This window comes from Talpa occidentalis, unplaced genomic scaffold (genome assembly GCF_014898055.3).
Source record: "Talpa occidentalis isolate TD23 unplaced genomic scaffold, MPIMG_talOcc4v2.1 talOcc4.1250, whole genome shotgun sequence".
In the NCBI taxonomy this organism is placed as follows: domain Eukaryota; kingdom Metazoa; phylum Chordata; class Mammalia; order Eulipotyphla; family Talpidae; genus Talpa; species Talpa occidentalis.
Window position 1 is genome coordinate 1 of NW_023601269.1, and position 21533 is coordinate 21533.

The 21533-nt window shown below is 40.5% G+C and overlaps 1 protein-coding gene across 1 annotated transcript; it reads left to right on the forward strand.

The window, feature by feature from the left end:
• The first annotated feature begins 1275 nt into the window (after positions 1–1275).
• LOC119242624 (pleckstrin homology domain-containing family G member 7-like) lies at positions 1276–20913 on the forward strand. Its single transcript, XM_037508153.2, is given in 11 exon segments — positions 1276–1439; positions 3269–3455; positions 6878–7052; positions 9176–9291; positions 9622–9631; positions 9634–9714; positions 14078–14157; positions 16029–16059; positions 16062–16181; positions 19362–19459; positions 20655–20913. Coding segments are annotated over 11 exon segments (1170 nt in total). The 3' UTR covers positions 20763–20913.
• Positions 20914–21533: the final 620 nt, after the last annotated feature.

The window sequence follows — 21533 nt, forward strand, 5'->3', positions numbered from 1 at the left end:
CCCCGATTTGATAACTGTGCTTTATTTGTTCGCTGGATATTTGAACCTCCTCCGCTCTTTTTTACCTTGAACCTTTTAATCCAGTCCCTGTCTATTCTCATTTAGCAAGATTTGAAATCTTAGATTCCATTCTGAAAAACAGAGTGGGATGTACTGAGCACTTGCTAAATGTAGGATGTGGAGTTGACATCCTGTGCACAATAGGTGCAAAATTAGATGTATCCCCTGCTCTTGGGCAGTTTTCAGTCTAGTAGGGGAACAATTAATCCAATAATGACACCAATAATTAATAACCAAACTGAGATAAACACCAGGGTAAAAAGAAACATAGATATTATAAAGGAAAGTTTTCAGAGTAGGGGGATGGGGAAGTGCTTACAGACAGGAAATTCTTCTAGGGGAAATGATGCTTGGAAGAGTTAAAAAGGAGAAATGTTGAACAGGTAAAAAAGCAAGAAATAAGTAACAAAGTAATAGATCCAGTGAACACTGAAAGCAGATTTGAATAAGTAAAACTGAAAAACATGAGAAAGAATATAAAAATTTGGGAATTAGTAAAAATCTCAAGCTCTCCTATTCCTATAGAGTCAGAATTTTTTTTTTTAGTTCTTGGTAAACAGTCTGGAGAAATACCAACTTTTCATCAAAACACATAAATTGTCTTTGTCTTCTCAGACTGTTATAATAAATTACCACAGGCTGGGTGGCTTATATTGTATTTCTCACATCTCTGAAAGGTGGATTCCAAGATCAGGTGACTGTCCTCTCCTGGGTCACAAACACATGCCTCTCACATGGTGGAAGGAGCCCAAGAGCTCTCTGAGTCTCTGAGAAGAGCATTAACCTCCTGACCTAATCACCTGCCAAAGATCCCACCTCCTAATGCCATCATATTGAAGGTTAAGATTAACACATGAATCTGGGGGAGTTGGGGGAACACAAGCATTCAGACCATAGCGTAAGTGCACTTGTACCCTACTAAAGCATGGGATGTGGACAGACTTTATTAAAGGTCCCTAATATAATCCACATAAGAAAGTTACATACTGGCTCAAGTGCGCAAATGTGAGTTATAAAGACTTTTTCTAAATTGAAAAAATTCTAGTCAGATTAGATTCAATTTTGCCATAATAACAAATAATCCCCAGAACTCAGTGGTATGGTTCATGTCTCATTAATGCTCTTTGCTTCCACTCTGTCACTGTCCTCACTTGGGGGACCCATGCTGAGGGAGCAGTCACCATCTAGAACATTTCCAGTTGCCCTGACAAAGACATGAGCGACCAGACCAAAGCCCTCATTGACTCTAAGTTTCTGCCTGAAGCAATACATGGCATATCCATTAATATTTTACAAGCCAAAGAAAGTCACATGGCCAAGCTTACCTTCAATGGAGAGAGTACATCTCCTCCTCCTGAGGAAGGGGGCACAGATGAGCAGTAATAGTTGAACATACCATCTCACAAGAGGTTCACCAATTGGAAGTTGGGGTCCATGGTATTTACTTGGGAGCCATCTGAGCAAGACAAGGAAAAAGAAACAGACTTGAAGATGTTAAAGAATTTGACCAACGTCACATAGCTAATAGGTTGGAAAACTGGGTTTCTAAACCTGACCATTTATGGACTTCAAATTGCCTCCTCAAAACAATGGTGATGGTGCATAGGTGAATTAGTGGTGGGTATTTTATGGGAACTACACCTGAGAGGAGAAAGCAAACATTATACAAAAATGAACAACGATGTAAAATATATGTTAATTAATTAAAAAATAAAGAAAATTTAAAAAAAAAACTTGCCTCCTAGTAATGAGCCTCTCATAGTCTTGGAGCCTGTAAGAGGATCCTCCCTTTACCTCCAAGTCCTCCTTTCTCCCCTATTATCTGCAATATCACCAACCCTCAGAAATAAACACAACACTTTCCAAATTATTTTAATGATAAATGTCAAAATTTGACATTTCTCCCCATAGTATTTCGTCCTCTGAGATCCTATAATGAAATAGTTTTTTTGGTTTTCATTTTCCTTGACAATTGTTACTTCCTTTAGTGGCTTCTTAGGCTGAGTCCTCTTTCTCCACCACCAACACAGACTTAACAACAACCAACATGAGTTCAGAAATCAAGAGCAATATTTGTCACTAGGCTTTATGCAGGAAATATGGACCTCAACAAAGTATATACAGAAGTAAAGGATGAATTAAATCAAGATGTCCTAAATTGAGTTATTTTTAAGTATGGGGAAGGTGATTTATTGAGGGGCTAACTCAAGGGGTTATTATTTTTATTGTTAAAATACTACTTTTTTTTTTAATTGCGGTAACATTGGCTTATTGCACTGTAAATACAGGATCACAGGCCTCAGGTGTATGTTACCACACCATACCCATAACCAAGGCACCCACAGTCCTCCACGATCATCCACTGGGCCCATTTTGTGCTGAGATTTCTAGGGTTTGTTATTAGTTTGGTTTCATTTATCTATATTCCATTACTCAGCAATCAAAAAAGATAAACACATGCAACTTGCAGCAACATGGATGGCGCTGGAAGGGATCATGCTCAGCAAAATAAGCCAGAAAGAAAAAGAAAAATACCGGATGGTCTCACTCATAGCCGGAATCTAGAAAACCTAAATAAGGGACCAGGAATAACTATAAGAAAGAAAAAATCAAAATCAACAAACAATGAACCAGAGACACACTATGGGGGGAGGAGGCGGGGAAAGGAGGGATTAGGGTCAAAATAAGGGGGGTGCAATTGTATGGGGAATATAAAAAAAATAAATAAAATAAGTATGCTTAAAAAAAGCCAAAAAACCATTTATCTATATTCCATATATAAGTGATACTATCTGATAAAATGCCATATTTTTTATTTTTTTTAATTAATTAATTTATTTATTCATACAAGAGCTGGGGTACAGGCCAGAGATGCGGGGGTGTGAGAGGATTCACCAGTGACAGAGTGGGGAAGAGAACCAGCAGGTTGACCAAAGTATACTGCTGAGGGGAGCAGTGGGCGAGTCAGGAGAGGTCTGCTGCGCCATGTGGGTTGCTCCCTGGCCAGCCGGGGATCGAACTCGAGCTGCAGAGACCCCAGATTTCCTCACAGTGCTGCGCTCAACCCTTTGCTCCATCAGGGAGGCCCACCATATTTTTTAAAAAGAATATTTATTGTGAAGATTATCTGTTTCTATTGATCCATAGCTCATACTTGATAATATTAGATTCTCCAATTTTCCCATTTCTGGTTAATGATAAAATCAAGAGGAAAGGGAAGGCTGTCTAGGGTCAGTTTTCTCTGCACTTCTGTTGATTTTCCCCTTGCTATCCCTTTGCAGTATTTCCGAGGGAGCCTCTGTCAGAGCCACCAGACCTACTGCCTGAATTACTCAGCTGCTGTCTTTTATCTGGAGAGCCTGAGGCAGAGAGATGACTTTGGAATTTATTTAAAAGTGAAGTATCATTTTCTTTCATGTCTTTCCTGGGATTCTTTGGGTATAGCAGGAGCATGTAATTCTCTGCTTTTCAAAAGTCATATTATACCATTCACCTTTATGAAAGATCTATGCTAATATCTATTTTCATTAACCAGAGAAATCCAAATCGGACAATTTAAGTGAAAATAGCTTTCATTATATGTTTTGCAGCAGCTGTTCTAGAAGCAGCGAACACCCTGAGCTAACCTTCCCTAAGAGTTACTTTATACAGGCTGTGAATTTATGTCATCATTCCTGCTTTTACCACCTATTAGTATGATGTAATAGGTTAGTTTGGTGGCCGGAAATTTTTCATGCAAATTAATGGTAATTTCTTCTTTATACCCATTTCCATTTAGGAAAGACTTCATAGGAATGTTCTACTTTTGGATAACAGGAGAAAATTTATACCCAAATTAAATAAGAAAGGGGAAATATAAATTATCATGAGTCCATTTTAAATACAAATATGCTGTCCTCCTAAATACATCATGCACTGTCCACTGAGGAATTTTAAATGGTGCACATCTGGATATATCTCACCTTCTATCCCTCTTAAAACTATAGTTGGAGCTTGAAAATCTTTTATTTGTTCATTGGTCTGTTTGTGGAAAAAATTAGTATGTGGTAAGGAGAAAACCAGAATAAGAAACAAAGCTCTGTTTATAACTAGAAGTTTGGCTCTTCAAGAACTTGATCCTAGCAAACTCTATTGCACACAAGCGAGGAGCACCATTTACATTGAATGGTGCTCCCTAGAGTATATCATAGATCATAAAGTAAAAGGCATCCGTGGCATTGAACAACGTGGTGACTGTGGATCTCAAAGTCTTAGAAAATTCCTGCAAGGTGCCCTCAGCATTTGCTAATAAGCAAACCTGCAAATTACTGCCCTTGACATTCAAGCCCTCCTTTGACATTTCCCTAGTCTAAACTGTAACTTTTCAATATTTGCCTGAACCCTTAAGTAAAATCCAGAGAAAATGACCCAACCTTTCCAGAAAACTAGCTGTTTCTGCATCTGCAAGAAGTCCCTACAAGGGCATCAGCTCAGAGGTGCGGGAGGAAGGGCTGTCAGAGTTCCCAGCAACTCAGCTGTGAATCAACCTACTTGTGTCCTGGCCCAAATGTGCCAGGAAACCTGGGTGTGGTGTGGATGAGAAAGGATGAATGATCTTGGGAAAGAGCCTTAGTCCTATTTTTATAACTTCACCTTTTGGTGTTTTCTTGACTCAAACTAAAGCTGGAAAGCTCATTAGATTTCCAAATATATGAATAATCATGTTGCTGAAGTTTTCTTTGAAAAGATAGATTAGACTCCTAGCCTGGCCTCCAAACTGGGGAGAATCCAGATCCATTTTACTCTCTTCCAAGGTAGGGCTTGATGACTTTGACAAAGCTTAGCCACCATTTTCAAACAATGGGAAAATCCCACATCAACGGTAATATAGAAGGGTTGTCTATATTTGTATACAAGATGATACTCGTACATACACAGACAGATCAATCCAAAGGTATTTAGGGAGAAGGAGTAGAGAATGAAATGTTGTAAAGATAACAGATGAGATGTTTATCATGCACAATGCTTTACTAGGAACTCTCTCAAACATCTATTCTCAGCACAAACCTATGAGGTTGATAACATTGGTCACATGTGTCCCAGAGCCTCAGAGAGGTTAAGTGACTTTTGCAAGGTCACATAATCAATAGGTGGAAAGGGAAGAACATAGATAAAAGTTTTAGGGCAAAAAAACAAAACCCAGGGCCTGTCTGGTGGCACAAGGGGTTGAGACACAACCTATGAAGCTGTCCTCAGCCACTGCAACTCGAGTTCGAACCCCGGCCAGGGTGCTACCCACACGGTGCAGCAGACCTCTCCTGACTCGCCTGCTGCTCCCCTCAGCAGTGTATTTCAGTCAATCTGCCTGTTCTGTTCCCCACTCTGTCTCTGGTGAATCCTCCTACCCCCCACACCTCTGGCCTGTAACACAGTTCTTGTATGCATAAATAGATGAATCTTTAAAAAAAAAAAAAACAATGCTTTCACATCAGAACTATGTTCACCTCCTCAGTGCTAGTTTCCATTGTCAGGGAATGGTTAGCTTCCTGAAACAAGAGTCAAAGAGAGGTTTTGGCAGAAAATGCCCCACAGATCATAAAGGTTCTCCAGCCCTTGCTCCTGACAGCCTGCTCTGTACTGCGTACTCAAAACCTGCCGTCTCTTTGTCTGCACGCTCATCTTGTGAGATCTGAAGTTTTCCACTTTGTCAGCGGCTTACACAAATCAGGCAACTTTCCAAAAGAGGCAGGATTGGAATTCAGACCTGTCTGAAGCCAACACTCATTCTCCTCCTTAAAACCTCTTGCCAACCTGATGAGTTAGTCACTCTTGTTATCTACATTTCACACATGAGGTGTAGTGGGCTTCAGGAAATTTCCCAAGAGTCTAAGAATGTTGTCCCAGCCCAAGGTTTTTTCCCACCAAGACAGATGTATAAGGAGAATGTCTTTTTTTATTTGAAACTTTGAATTCTTTTCACTGTTCCCCTAAACACATTTACTATTTTTTTTTTATAAAACCAAAGTCTCTCCCACTGATCTAGACCCATGCATGAAAAATCCTTTGATGTCTGACCTCTCCTGAAAGATGTTCATTTCTACCCTAATGGACCTGAAAAGTGAAGCAAATAGACAGAGGAATGAAAAACTTCTAGCTACTTTTAGAATGGTTAGTTATCTTTTTCTCTCTTCTAAGGTCCTCTGATATTTTATTAAAACCTTCCAAAATCCCTGCCTAGATCTCGGTCTAAATTGTTTAGCACTGTGCTTCTTGTCTGATTGATACCGGGTGTTTCCACATTTACCCTATGCCAGTTGGTGCTGAGATCTCGGTTACTGGAGCTCCCCAGACACTCCAATGGAGAGGCTGCTGCCACCAAGACCACTGACTATGGCCTCTCCACACCTCTCCCTTCCACTCATTACCACTTCTAGCCTTTCCACACCTTTGTCCCTGCTTCCTTCTCTATCCCTTCCAACCCCCAATAAGAATCACAATTATTTTGAGGTGGATGAGAACTTAGAGGTCATTTAGTACCTTCCGCCATTTTACAGAAAGGCATCTGAGTATAGAGAAGGGATCTCAACAAGCCCTGAAACCTGCATCATAGTGCTCCACCCACCACGCTCTGGCTGCATGTGGGAAAGTGGAAAAGGTCTTTTAATATGGAGCTTTCAAAATCAAAGTCTAATCTGTGGTTTATGACTTTTCTCAGCAAGGTCACAGGTGCATCATGTGATTGATAAGAGTAAAATCACTGAGGGCTTCTCATAATCCAACTTCTCAGCGTTTGAGTGGCCAAAGGATGTTCTGATATGTCTGCTTTTGACTTCCCCAGTGGTGTGAACAAAATGAACAGTGCAAACGGCTTCACCTGCCTGAGCTATTAGTGGCCCCATTACACCGGTTGACTCGATATCCCTTGTTGCTGAAGAATATCTGGAAAAGGAGTACAGATTCCACGGAGAAAATCATGATCTACTCCCTCAAAGACAAGGTGGAAAAGTCAATTCGTAAGTCCCTGGGATGAATAATGCAGAGCTCAGGCCAAGCTTAATCAAAGAGTTGGGGGGGTGGGGAGGAGTATAGCTCCTGGGAACCATCTGGGCTTCCATTCTAGAAGGTCATTCCATTGACTTGAGGTCATGGCTCTTGGAAACGTGGATTCGAGTTTGTGCGCATTGTAAATCAAACACCCAAAACAATGGGCTCCAGTCACATCCTGGCAAACCCTTGAGACCTTAGCACTAAGTTTACTCAGGACATGGCTCTGTCTTGAAGGCTTTCAGAAGTGAGTTCAGGCAGGAAAAGTCCTACTTCCCAGATGATTGAAGGCACTTTGTTTTAACATCCATACTGAACCCACACACAAAGCAAGTGGGAGTAAACACCACGGGAAGTCCTTCCGGAGGATAAATTACCATTCATCATTTTTTTTTAGGTCACTGAAATCCAGGGCCAATCTAAAAATAATGCCAACATCTTTAGAACCAAAATTTGAGATTGGGTGCAGAGCAAGCCCTATGATGACTGAAGTTGATTTATGGAGTTCTATATAACTAAATTCAAATACAGAAGACATGATCTATGCCTGTAAACCAAGATTTCCTGGGGAAGCATCAAAGAGGACAATCCAAATTGATGATGGCCAACTGTACAGAAATCTATCTTTTTTCTTTCACAAGCTTAAAAGTAAACTGACCATTCAACTGGGAGTTTCTTTCCTCTTTGTCATTTTTTGGTTCAAATTTTTTTTTAAAGATTTATTTATTTATGCATACAAGAACTGGGGTATAAGGCAGAGGTGTGGGGGTGAGAGGATTCACCCGAGACAGAGTGGGGAGCAGAACAGGCAGATCTAGTGAAATACACTGCTGAGGGGGAGTAGCAGGCGAGATAGGAGAGGTCTGCTGTGCCATGTGGGTTGCTCCCTGGCTGGCCAGGATCGAGCTCATGCTGCAATGGCCAGTGATAGCTTGATAGCACTGTCTTTAACCTGTGCGCCACCAGGGTGGCCCTGGTTTAATTTAATTTTATTTTTTTTAAAGATTGATTTATTTATGTATACAAGAGCTGGGCCACAGGCCACAGATGAGGGGGGTGAGAGGATTCACCAGAGAGAGAGCAGGGAACAGAATAGGCAGACTGACCGAAACACACTGTTGAGGGGAGCAGCAGGCGAGACAGAAGAGGTCTGCTGCGCCATGTGGGCTGCTCCCTGGCTGGCCAGGGATCGAACTCAAGGTGCAGAGGCTGCAGACTGCTCCATAATGCGGTGTCCAACCCCTTGTGCCACCAGGGAGGCCCCCTGGTTCAAATTTTAAAAGGACCCAAGGAATTGGAATTATGTTTATCAAGTGAGTTAGAGAAAAATTCAATTTAGAAAGACATGCTTTTTAAAAAATTAACTGAAAAAGTAATTTTGAAGATGATTATTATTTTGATAGGCAGATAAGGATGATAACAGCTTCTCTTTTGGAGATTTCTCAGTAAAATATGGATTTTTCATTTTGAGGCAGAGATTCCTGTGGCCTGCTTTTAAGTCTATGGAATTAGCGATGATAGGTCCTCAAGGATTCCACTAACTGTGTGATCTTCTGCATCAATGACTTGCCCGTCTTGTTTCCAAAAATCACTTCAAAATCTCCATAGCAATATGCTATTAAAAATAATGGAAAATTAATGCAAGTCTTCAAAAGAGAAAAAGTGTCCCTACCAGAAAGAAATAATCATCCTCACCACGAAGCCCTTTCATAAAGCCCTTATGATTAGGACAAAAAGATACATTTATCCTCATTCATATGCTTTTTTTTTTCCTTCCTCTAATTATAAGCTGTGTGGTGTAAAAAATAAGGCTATCAAGGACTTTATTAATGTTATTGAAATAAAAAATGCACCATACATTTACAATTTACTGAGTAATTTAAGCTTCATTTTTCTCTGCAAAAGGCTGACTTCAAATGAGTGAGTTTTTCTAAGACATTTAAACAGCAAGCAATATGTTAAATGAACCTAAGAGCATGGTTTGGCTCCCAGGCAATCAATGTCTCTAAATGATTTCTGTAGATCTTGGTTAAAATTTATGCTGTAATGTCACATGCATCTAAATATGTTTTGGGTGTATCTTGTCTTTCAGGGGATCTTGAAGGAAAGGTGAAGTGGCTTGACAATTTCCAAAAATGTAGACATCTACAGGAGATTATAGTGTGGCCTCCACTTTGGGACAGAGATAAAAGGTTTTTCATCCCAGAGGTACATTTCTGCCCCTTTCTAAATCTTTGGTGTTCAGGTGGAAATACATCAGCCCTATAATACATCAGCTGCCCACTTGAATAATTAATCTATTTTTATAAGCAAGAAGTAAAACCTTGAAGAAATGTGGCATTTTGTGTGGGAGGCTGACATCCCTGTGCATCCTCAGGGGGTTGCCTCTGAGAAGTTCTCCTATCCTTCCTCACTCCCGGGTCCACCTACTCACGATGTCACACACTTTCTAGATGGTGTGTATTAGCCCAGCTCCTGGAACATGTTCTGTTCAAATGACTAAGAACATCTCTTTGATTTTCAACCCTGTTTTGAAAGGGCCTGAAACACATTTTAAAGAACACACGGCAGAAAATATCTTGTCACCAACCAACAGACACCTTCTCTATGAGGGAAAATTAACTCTCGCAGGTAAATAACTGCTTCTTTTAAAAATTCAACATCTTGGGTGCTGAGGGTGGCAGCCAACGGGTGGGGGAGGGGCTCCACTGAATGGTGATAAGGTCATTGTCACTTGGGTGGTGGGCATATGTGTGTGACAACATACACTTGAAGAGGTGTAAACTTGTACTCCTAAATCATATACAGTACTGTAAGTTAAAGTTACCTCAATATTAATAATAGTAATAGAACCAATAGCTTTACTGCTCTGTAAAGCTGTCCCATTGCTGCTAGTTGATGGGTGGAAGATATTGTATTTGCCTATAAGCAAAGCACCAAAAGATGTAAATCAAAGAGCTTGGAGTTAAAAAATTATGCCTGGTAAAATAATTCACACTGTAACTTGTACTGCGCTCCATTTTCTCTCTGTAAATGGGTAATTATATCTATCACATAAGTTGTTAAAATTAAATGACATACATCGATAGTTAACTCAAGGTCTGGAGTATAGTGGACACACAATGGTAGCTATTATCATCATGTTACTCCTCAACGAGCCGAGCAGCCATACAGGGAACATGTTTACGTGACACATGTGGTCCTAGGCAGCATCTGTTAAGGATAGAACATGCTTCTGTCTGAGCCCTTCCCTGTAGTTCAGAGGCCCTACCAGTGAGCAGAATTGCAGTATAAGTTCAGACACAGCCCCCAGGACTGGAGATGGACTTGGGAGGCTAGAAAGGGTGGATGGAGGTCAGTGGAAGGCCAGGAGGCAGAGCATCCTGCATGAAGAGCACAGCAGGAGGAGAGGCTTGGAGGCAGAAGCCCCTGAGAGGACAGGCTCTAGCAATGTGGTCAGGAGACTGGCTGCCAGGGACACTTCTGGCTCTGCCTGTTCCACTGTGTGATCTCGGGCCATGACAGCAACCTCCCCACCTGGCAGGGGGAAGAGCTTGGCCTGTTTCTCAACCACTCTCAAACTATAGACTACCCTCCTCCCACTTTCATTTAGAAAGATAACAAAATTTTTATTTGATGTCATTTACGATTTCAAAATAATGATGATTGTAACAAAGTGAAATCAAAGTGATGAAGGAAAATACAGCCTGGTATTGTGTCTTTCCCTCTAATATCACCTCACCTGGAATTAGCAAGATTTTGATTCATTCACTCCTACCCTCTATCTACCAACTCCCCAGCTTATGAGATACACTGACATATCCTAAAGTGTTAGACAGGGATGGAAGGAAAAGGATTAATGTGAGAGCTATTTCAAAGGGAAAACAGGAGGGCTCTGTGACTGATAAAATGGATGAAGAAGAAGTGAGTTGAAGATGGCATCAAGTGTTCTCATGTATGTGCTTGAAAGGTTGGTTGATAACACTGAGGGTGGCAAAAGAAGAGGGTGAGGGAGTCAGTTTTAGAGTTCAGGAGTGAAAAGGATGAGAGACCCTGTGGAAGCTGGATGTGATAGTGATACAGGGCAGCCAGGGCACTAAAAATGGCCAGTGACACTGCCCAAATAGTTTACTGGGACACCATCTGAGTTCTTCACCCATTTGTACAATTGCAAGACTACTCAGGTTCAGAGAACAATATTGGGATTTCTTTAACAAAAAAGGGGGAAAAGAAAGAGTTGCTGAGGCCAAAAATGGCTGTTTACCTCGCCTGAAGCAGTGTCCAGTGTTTCAAAGTCCTAAACACAAACACACCCAAGATGGCATCTTCCTGCCACTGAGGATGCAGGTCACTCTCTCAAGATGGCATTTTTCTGCCACTGTCAACCTGGAGCATGTGGCAGCCAGACTATAGGCGGGTTCCAACTAATGAAGACAGCAGGAGACACAATAGGAGAGGCTCACCAGAGCTGCCAAGATGCCCCAGCACAGCACCAGACAAGTGACATGCAAAACAGCAGCTGCAGCAGCCAAACGACCGGACAAACAGCTACACTCACCAGCTCAGCGAGGCACCAGCTGCAGGTCTTCACCTTCCTTGCTGCCTGTAACAGTAGCAAAACTGGGAACAGTTTCAGTCGTTCAGCTGCTTGCAAAACCTCTGAACTTTTCCTCTCTGAGACTGGCTACTGGAGGCCTCGCCATGTCCTTCAGAGGCCCACAACAGCCTTCTGGAAGATTAGTATGGTAGGGGCAAAAATCGCTGATAATCTGAAAATCCTGAAATCCAAAAGCTGAATGGTCGATCGCTGAATCCCGAACACTGCATGCTGGGGGCTGCTGCTGCAGTTGCTTTTATTTCTTATCAGAGTCTCCACCCCAAATGCAATAATTTGTTTGCATTTTCCCTGGGCTTATCCATCGTCATCAGCACCCCCTTCCAGGGGGCACCACCAGTAACAGTCTTTGCCTTTAACCACCAGTTACAGATGAAGACAAGGACCTTCTCTCCATGAACAGTGTTGTCAGATGTGCATCACACGTCACGTAGAATCAGGGTTCTTGGAAGGAAGCACAGGTGGGAGACTCACTGAAGAATGTCACTTTACAGTTCAAACCCATTTTCCAGAAAATATTTCTAGTAGACTGGAATGTGGTAGAGTGTGGATGACCCAATGTAAGTGTCACTAACATCAGGCACTTGCACACGGTGCTAGTCAAATTCCATCAGATGGAAGCACCACATAATAATATCAAAACAAATCGAAGTCACTGGGACTCTGACTTAGAATTGGCAGAGAGATGGGATAGGGTACAGTGTTAGAATTAGCGAGACATCATATTGAATAGAAAAAGCTTTGGATTGAGAATCAGGGATCCAGCACCAATAATAATCATTAGCAAAATTGTTTAAATTCCCTACTCTCTTCTGTAAATGTTGTTGGTGGATGACGATGATACTTAACACTAATATGTTGTATTTCAAAATTTCTTCCAACCTTAAAAACTGGTATTGGAACCAAATAAGTATACTTTCTCATTCCCAAAATATGCAAGTCGTCATAATTTTTGGAGCATAACCAATTTCCCATTATATATTATATTTCATGTTGGCATACCCTTCACTAATGCATCTCTCCCCAAAGATTGGTCTTTCTTTTTTTAAAAAAGATTTATTTATATGTACAAGAGCTGGGTTGCAGGCCAGAGGTGTTGGGGGTGTGTGTGTGTGAGAGGATTCACCAGAGACAGAGTGGGGAGCAGAACAGGTGAATCTTCTGAAATACCCAGCTGAGGGGAGCAGCAGGATAGACAGGAGAGGTCTGCTGCGCCATGTGGGTAGCTCCCTGGCCAGGGATCGAACTCATGCTGCAGTGGCTGCTGATAGCTTCACAGTGCTGAGTCTTAACCCCTTGCACCACCAGGGAGGCACCCCAAAGACTGGTATTTCTAGCTAGAAAATATTTGTCTAATAGACAAATATAATGGTCAAACAGCTGAAGCACCTAAAGAATACGTGTTTTTTAAATTGCTGCAGAACTGTATTTAAATAGTTAGCAATGCTGCCCCATCCTCTAACAGAGGAATGAGACACTATCATCCAGACTCTGAGAAAAAATAAAGGCCTAGTTTAGAGTTGCAAAAATGTGTAAGTCTCGGATGTGGTTGTGGAACACTTACTAAGCAGAATTTCCATTTCACAGTGATGATTAGTTAAGTCTAATGAAATTATTTGGTACTAGTTATTTTACTGGACTGTGATACCTTCAAATGCCTGCAGCAATACATGGGAAAGGACTGACTTTGGGCTCACATTTGTCCTTTTGAGTCATTTTCCTTCATATTGCCATACTTACCTTGTAACAGTCAGTTCCTGAATTTACCCATTTTACAGGTTGTTTACAAGTTTATTGTGTGTCTGTTTTCACCAGAATTAAAACTACTTGAAGGCAGAGATTATAACTTAATCACTGATGCATAGTTGGTGGCCAATATTGACTGCTCAGTGGAAAACTTGGCCCTCAGTGAACGGTAGCTAGAATACTTATCCTTGCTGAGAATAAAGTCTAGGAACTCTTTGGCTTAAAAAATGATTTCTAGGGCCTCCCCGGTGGCGCAGCGGTTGAGCGCTGGGTTGCGAAGCTGCCCGCGGCCTCTGCGGCGCCGGTTCGATCCCGGCTGCTCCCCGGCCACCGGAGGAGGGTCCCACATGGCGTGCAGACTTCTCCTGCCGCCCGCTGCTCCCTCAGCAGTGTACTTCGGTCCTTCTGCCTGCTCTGCTCCCCGCTCTGGCTCTGGTGAATTCTCTCACCCTCTCGCGCTTCTGACTGTACCCAGGCATGTATAAACAAAACAAACAAACAGCAACAAATAAATAAAGCATGCCTCTATAAAAAAAAAAAAAAAAAAAAAAAAAATGATTTCTAAAAAAAAATAATAATAATAATTTCTGCTTACTCTTGCCAGTTCCAATTTCACCTTCTTTCTTTCCTCAGAAAACACAAGATCCCTAGATGTTTATCTGTTCCTCTTTGATGATTTCCTCTTAGTTACAAAAACCAAGCGCAACAAGAAGGTAACATGCTGCTATTTCTAAATAAGTTTAGAAATATTCCAAATAGGTTGTTAAAAATGTTAAAGATTTTTAACATCAACTTGTATGTCACCTCTGAAAATGTAGACATAATGAAATGATGGCTCTTAGTCATCTCTTTCTGCACTGAGAAACCACAAGGGCAAGACAGTCCTTAAGGATCTCAAAGGAAGGGAGGATTTTCAGAATAACTTAGTCTGTGTGTTTTCAAGGTATCTTCCAGAAGCCACAGGGCTTTAAGCCTGACCTGCCGAAATAAACAAAACCAAAATAATCTGTGTGCATCGGTCCTTTTCTCTCTCAAATTGTCCACTGTCACAAAAGCTGCCCTGGTAAGGATCCTCTCTAAACTGTCTATGACCACATGCCCAGGCAGTATCCATGCCCCGTATGAGAAATGATTCGAAGGCCGGGATGGAGGGAGCCCCAGACTCTCAGTGCCTACCTATCTATAAAACTGCACAACCCAAACAAACGTACAACTGCTGTCCCAGACAAAATAAGTCACTTAGAGGCTAAAGCCACCAAATCCCTCTGAGAAGAGGAGTTTTCCCATGACCTGAGTGGCATGGCTTCCATTACTGTTATTACCACCCAATGGGCCTTGGGTCTATGTCCACTAAAGACTTTGTATCTAATCTCTCCTTCTTCCCTCCTCTGTCTCCTGAATGGTGTGTGTGAGTGGTCTCAGGAAGGCGGTCACCTCCAAGGCTGTAGGATACCTGCCCTTAGGGGTGGAAGGAAGGGCTGCAATGTGTCTTAAGCCAGCAGACATACCTAATGCTGTTTCATTCCATTCACTTCTTTACTAGCCTTCCACAGATATGAGATCCTGAGACTGGGTATCACCTATCTTGTAATAATTGAAGCTTCTATATGGCATGTTGGTTAGTTGAGCTAAATAATTTAAGGATCTTGAAGTTCCCATTAGTCAATCTTTGAATAATTGATTGGTGATTGAGAAAGGAGTAGGTACTGCAGAATACTGAGTCACCATTTTTGAGATTTGTGTGACTTCCTATTTAAAGGTATCCAGACTAAAATGTCTGAACAAGTCAAGCCTGAAAAAATCTCCAGCCCCTTCAAAAACCTTGATGCTTAGCACAGCCTATCTAACATCAAATAATGGCTCAAATAAAATATATGAATTAATGGCAGCTTATATCAACTATATAGAGGGTAATATTCTGCTTTCATGCTTCACAACTTCATTGTAAAATACAAATACTTAGAATCAAGATATTTTACAATTTTAGTTTCACTTTGCTATTAAATGTACAATATAGGTCATGCAAATCACATTCTTTCGCACTCTTGTGTAAAAAAAAACCCCAGCATCCTATATATTTCAAGCAATTTTAATTATATGTACAAATTACTAAATTATCTACTTAGTTAATATTAGATCCAATGGACTAAGCTGGCTAAAATGAGGCTCCCCTTTCTGTATTTAGAGAGATACTAGAAATGAAGAACTTCCCATTGATATGATGGTGATTAAAATGTTTCCTATTATGGACATCACCATTATTTAGTCAGATATCTAAACCTGAGAATCAGAAGCACTATAAATCATGATGTACTTAGAGGAAATGCTTTTCAAAATCCATAAAGAATGGATGGCAGCCTCCATCTGGAGAGGTGTGAAACTATATGTCTAAATCATATCATGTTGTAAATCGGTATTACCGCAACAAAAAATAAATCAATCCATAAAGAATAGTAGGATGGATTTTAACCAATTATTTCTAGAAATCAATTTGCTTCAAGTGTGTACATACTTTAACATACTTCAGGGATGCACACCAACACTGATTTTCTATTTACTGCCTTATTGTCCCCTTTAATTTCAGAAACCTGGAGGCTCAGACCCTGGTTTAATATGCCTTCACTTACTCCTGAGTTGCAAACAATAATAAAAGAGGGCGGTTCATGCACAGTGCTCGATCAGCCCATCCCTCTGGACAGAGTGCTGGTCAGAAGTATTGATCCCCTCCACGTGTCAGGTATGTGTCCACTTCCATCATTCAGGTTATCTGTTTGTCATTTCACAGTTCGATGTTGGCTTTTTTTGTTAACAGGACATGAATCCAATTTACATCTTCATAAAAAGCAATACTGGGTTCCTTTGTGTCTGTATATTGCTCATTCTACCAATTAGTTACAAAGAGAGTGTTCAACTTGGCTTCCAGCGACTGGGTGATCAGCTCTGCCGCTTGCTATGTGCATAAGTGACACACTTAAATTTTCTAAGCAACAAATTTTCTAAGCAACGATTCCTCTTGCTAAAATAGGGATAATAGTATCTCACTGGGCTGTCACAAGAATGAAATAAAATAATGAACAGTTATTAGAAGTAGTACTGCTGCTACTGTTCAAGCACAGGCACATCAGATGTGCTGTTCAGGCCTAAGATGTTTTACTACACTCTATAGAAAGATATATGCCAGAAATATACATATTACATATATAAATATATAAATTCCGTTTTATGTATTTATCATGTGCAGAGGGCAGAAATAGCTTTCATTTCATTCTTCTATTCAAGTATTTCCTAAGTGTTCCCTGAGATACAGGCACTCTGAGTGTCCTGGAGACACAAAGTCTTGCTCTCTGGGAACTGAATTGTCAGTCAGTCCTCTGTCAGGAACGTCCTGGGGCTCTGAGGGACTGGAAGGACATTCTGGGTGGGTGGCAGCAGCGTGCAGGAGGAAGCAGATGGCCCTTCTGCCTGAGGTATGGGCTCACAGGAGGCCTTCAGAAGCGAGGCCTCAGGGAATTGCCTTCCTGCTCCATCAGAGGAGCAGGAAGAGAGGGTGCACTTCCCGCTGCCTTCAACTCACAACCCAGCAGCCAAGTCCAGAGCTCCAGTGACGGGCAGGGATGGCCCTATCACAGTTGCGTGACCCTCAGTGAATACATGAAGAAACAAACATGAACAACAGCAAATAATTACAGTTATGTTATGTATTCACATTGTCTATTTAAAGGTTTTATATATGTTAACTCGTGAATGGAAGCAGAAAGTCTCCACCAACAGAAAAACTGCACCCAGAAGTGACCTGGACAAGCTATAGGCTTCTTTGTATCTACTTTGACTGGACCAGGCAAGGCCCATATAGGCAAAGTCTGCATAAGTCAAGAGAGGATTTCTAGAGCAAACCTACAAAAGGGGCACCTTGGGGGTGCAAACGTTTGCCTATGAGTGTACCCCATCAGGGAGAGCTCCCCTGGCTCTGCGGATGGCATCAGGTAGACACAGCGAGGCTTCCCATATAAGGCTAGAAATCACTTCCTTTGTTTAGTTTATCTTTTCATGAAGAGAAATGTCATGCAGAGGGCATCCTAGGCCAGGAATTTCTCCTCTCACTTCTGAGGTCATGGTGAAATGACACTGACGCAGTAAGTGGACTTGAGGGAGGAAGCTGTCAGAACATGCATGGGGAAGAGTGGAAGCAGCTTGGGCTGTGGCCTCAGGTTAGCACAGCCCTGCCAGTGATAAGGACTCATGGGAAATCTGATGTCAGTGCATTACCTTGGGAGACGCATGTTTTTCTCTTATATTCCCTTCTATGCTTTTAAATAAAAGTGCTTTGCAAACTATATTTCTAGCATATTGATCACCTTCTGATGTGTCACTACCATCTCCTTTCTGGGTTTTTGTATTTTTCTATTCCTCCAGTCTATTATTTTGACTGTTCAGATGCAAAGAATGAGGCAGACTAGCTACAGTGTGACAAAGAGCAAAGGGTGAAAAAGAAAATCATTGTACAGTGTTCAGTACATAGTGTTTCATAAATGGTGTCAATTATTACCATGTTAATTATTTTAGAGCTGCTCCTGACCATTTATTATCTCCTTACTAATACTTCCTTTTAGCTGTAACATCCCTTGATTCATATTATAAACCAAGTCAATGAAAGATGCCTGAATAACTGAAAACAAGAGTTAACAATTTTTCAGGAAAAGGGATTCCAAACCCCAGCCAAGAACAACAGCCTGATTTTTTAAGCCTCACTTGCTACAGGGAATTTATTTATAAAAAAAATCAGGGAGTAAAACAAACACAAGCAGAGTTTCCCCCCCACAAAGTCATTTTTTAATTGGTTTAAGTCCTTTTACTCCAGAGAATCTGGACAGAACTTCATGACTTAACAGATGTTATTTGTTATAGAATTTAGAAATTATGAGGTCGAAGGACTGTTAAGAATATAACCTGTGATGTTGGAATAATCATTGCAGTTAACAAAATAAAAGTCTCACATACACTTTGATTCTCAAAATGAGGCCCAGCCTGCCTCAGTGAGTCTTGAGTTAAACCCATAAACTTCAAAGAACAGAAATAATGAGAGTGGACAAGCATCAACTCAATGATAAGCCAAGAATACAAGTTGCCATTCTTCTCCTCTCTGAAGTATTTGATATGGTGAGGAGACTACCCTGGTTTATTTTTGCTTGTTTGCTCCTAAACATAAAATCAACAGTAGAAAGAATCTATAGGCTGCAGAATTTTATTTCCTATGTTGTATTAATAATTCAAGGAAGAAACTCCACTTTAGAAACTTCTGCTATATAGAGACCAGCTACAAGTGACAGAATAGACTTTCTTTTGCAAGCAGAGAAACTCTGCCAACATTTCTTTACAGTTTGATTTGCTACATATTTCACATAATTTGGTGAATTTTTTTATTTATGTGAGTCAACTTTTTGGCTTTTCTTGGCCTGCTTAAAGCATTCAGGTGGTTTTGTATTTTTGCCACATCTTATCTTTACTGGTTTATAATTCCTGTTTTGATGTGACTTCCCCTTACATTCAAAAATAAATTTTATTTTTAGAGAAAAAGCAATAATTACTTTGTTTTCAGTATTTTGTTATCTATATTTTACACAAAGCCCAACTAATATGCTAAGTTTCTACTCTGAAGAGCCTATTTTCCATCATTTAAACCATGATTGCATTGCATCAAGCTCCTAAAGTCTTAGCTAAGAGTTTTCATACTTCAGTGATCCTATTTGGACAGAATACTGCAGTCTGGGTTTGGGAGTAAGATTTTTTTTTTCCTTGTAATATACATAAACCTTCCAACTTCACTAAAAAATATCCAGGTTTTTGTATTAAGAAATTGTTCAGATTTCATGTTAAATGACAAAGTTGGTTTTTGTTTGTCTCTGTAATTTTTTTCTAGTCTTTGGACTGAGAAATGCTTTCCTTATACAACATGAAAACAGATATCGACAGTGTATAGCAGCATTCTTATTACAAGCCCAAACGGAAAACATTAAAGTATGTATTCTGATTTTATAAGCCTTTCATTCTTCAGAACTGACATTAAAAAACTTCACCCCTGCCTCTTAAGTAATGGTGAATGGAAAGCTTTGCATAGTTCCCTCTTTTGGGAAGGGGAGAGTTGGGAAGAGAGGAGGGAGGGATCCAGTCCTTACCATGTGCAGAAGAATACCTCAGAGTGGAAGAATACCTCACACACGGAGTAGATACAGTCCCCTACATTTTCTCCTGCAGCAGAAGCTCAAGAGCCTCCTCTGAGTTCTGCAGTTTCTGTAAGAAATGGGCAAGAACTACTTTGGATTGCATGATTGACTTTTAAGATGTTCCAATCAACGTCCTAGGTGCCACCATGCAAATAATATGATGTCATACTTAAGTGAGAGGCTACTATAATGAGCCATGTCGAGCCTGCTCTTCAACCTTTGAAAATATGCCACTATTTATACAGCCATGGGTGGTAGAGAAGCCACCTGGCACTGATTTCTCTTAGAAGTTTTCACATTTGTCTTTCATCATACCAACAACGTGGCCAGACAATAAATGCAATGTTGCCCTATTCTTTTTATTTTTATTTTTTTCCAGTGGTGGCTTCTTTGTTTATTATAAAGCATAGTCATTAATATCCAGGGTGTTAAGGCAAAGACAACCTGACATCAGGTTTAGGGCATAGATCTGAGCCCAGAAGACCTAAGACCAACTTTCATGGAACCATTTGACAGATGTTCAAATTAAAAGGCTGGAAGCTTGAGTGATGTAAGTGGCAGAGGATCTGGCACCATGCCTTGAATTCCTATTCAGCCCTATTCTTAAGGATTCAATTTCTTCAGTCACCTTCCTCAGTCTGTTTTTCAAATTATACCACTGGTTAAGAATTACCATAGAGTAGAAATTCAACTCAAACCATTTATATTCTCCATGCTCATTTTTCTAATTTGTCATCATTGACTCTTACAGTTCCTTGATTACTCATGACTGTTTATCCAACTTGCACACCATACTCTTCTAATGCATTTTCATTTTCATATATGATTAGAGATATTTATGATATATTAAGAGTTAAAAAAATGGGGAATGTATGCAAATGCTGCATTAGTTTTCAGTTTTAAAGAGCACATCTATAAATACTATGGAATATTAATCCAAATACGTGAGAAATTGTTTGCTTAACATTCTCTCCCCCTCTCTTAAACAGAAAGCATGGATGGCACAAATAGCAGCAGCAATCTCTTGCTTCACCAAAAATCAAGAAACGAAGAAAATACCTTTATTTACATTGCCTGCAGAATCCTCTGAAATTTAGGGACCTAAAGCACGTGGTGTACCTTTTTAGACATTAGAGATCAAGGTATTTCATTTAAACTTGTGTAACACTTACTTAGTGATGAGCTAGAGGAAATACACATTTTAAAGGAATTCCAGAATATGATAATTGGCGCTAGGAAAATCCTCATTATGAGGAATTGACTGCAAAAATATATGAACTATGAGGAATTTCTTGAGTAGTATATATGCTAATATCCAGATCTACTGTGTACTACTATCCACTCAGATTTGCCAGAGGTGCTGGTGAAGGTAATGCTATTGTAATTTGTACAAGCTAGATGGTCTGTAAGTATAGTGTCGGGAGGAAAAAATGTCCACTGCCTGTGTTCAACATGTGTATCTCCATAATGAAACCAATTTTCCTACAAGGCTTGTAAATAAGCCCACTGCTTTATAATCCTACCTCACACTTAGTGATATTCTTTTGAATCAAAGCTTGATTGCTCTTTTACAATAGTAAGCAATAACTAAGTTATACATTTTAATTGCAGTTTTTAAAATTCCTATTCTCCAAAAGTTTATTATCATAGGTACACTTCATATACTCTCTAACTTAAAATTAGAAAATCCCAAAGACTAAATTCCATAAGAAAGAAAAGGCAGACTCTCCGACCGGCAGAGAGGAGGAAAACAACAAACCAAAACGGCCCACAAGAACAAACGACGCAGCAAGCGGACTGTTGAGCGGAAAGGAACTATTGCAGCCACCACACCCCGTGAACGGGAGCTGAGGCGAACCCTGCAGGAT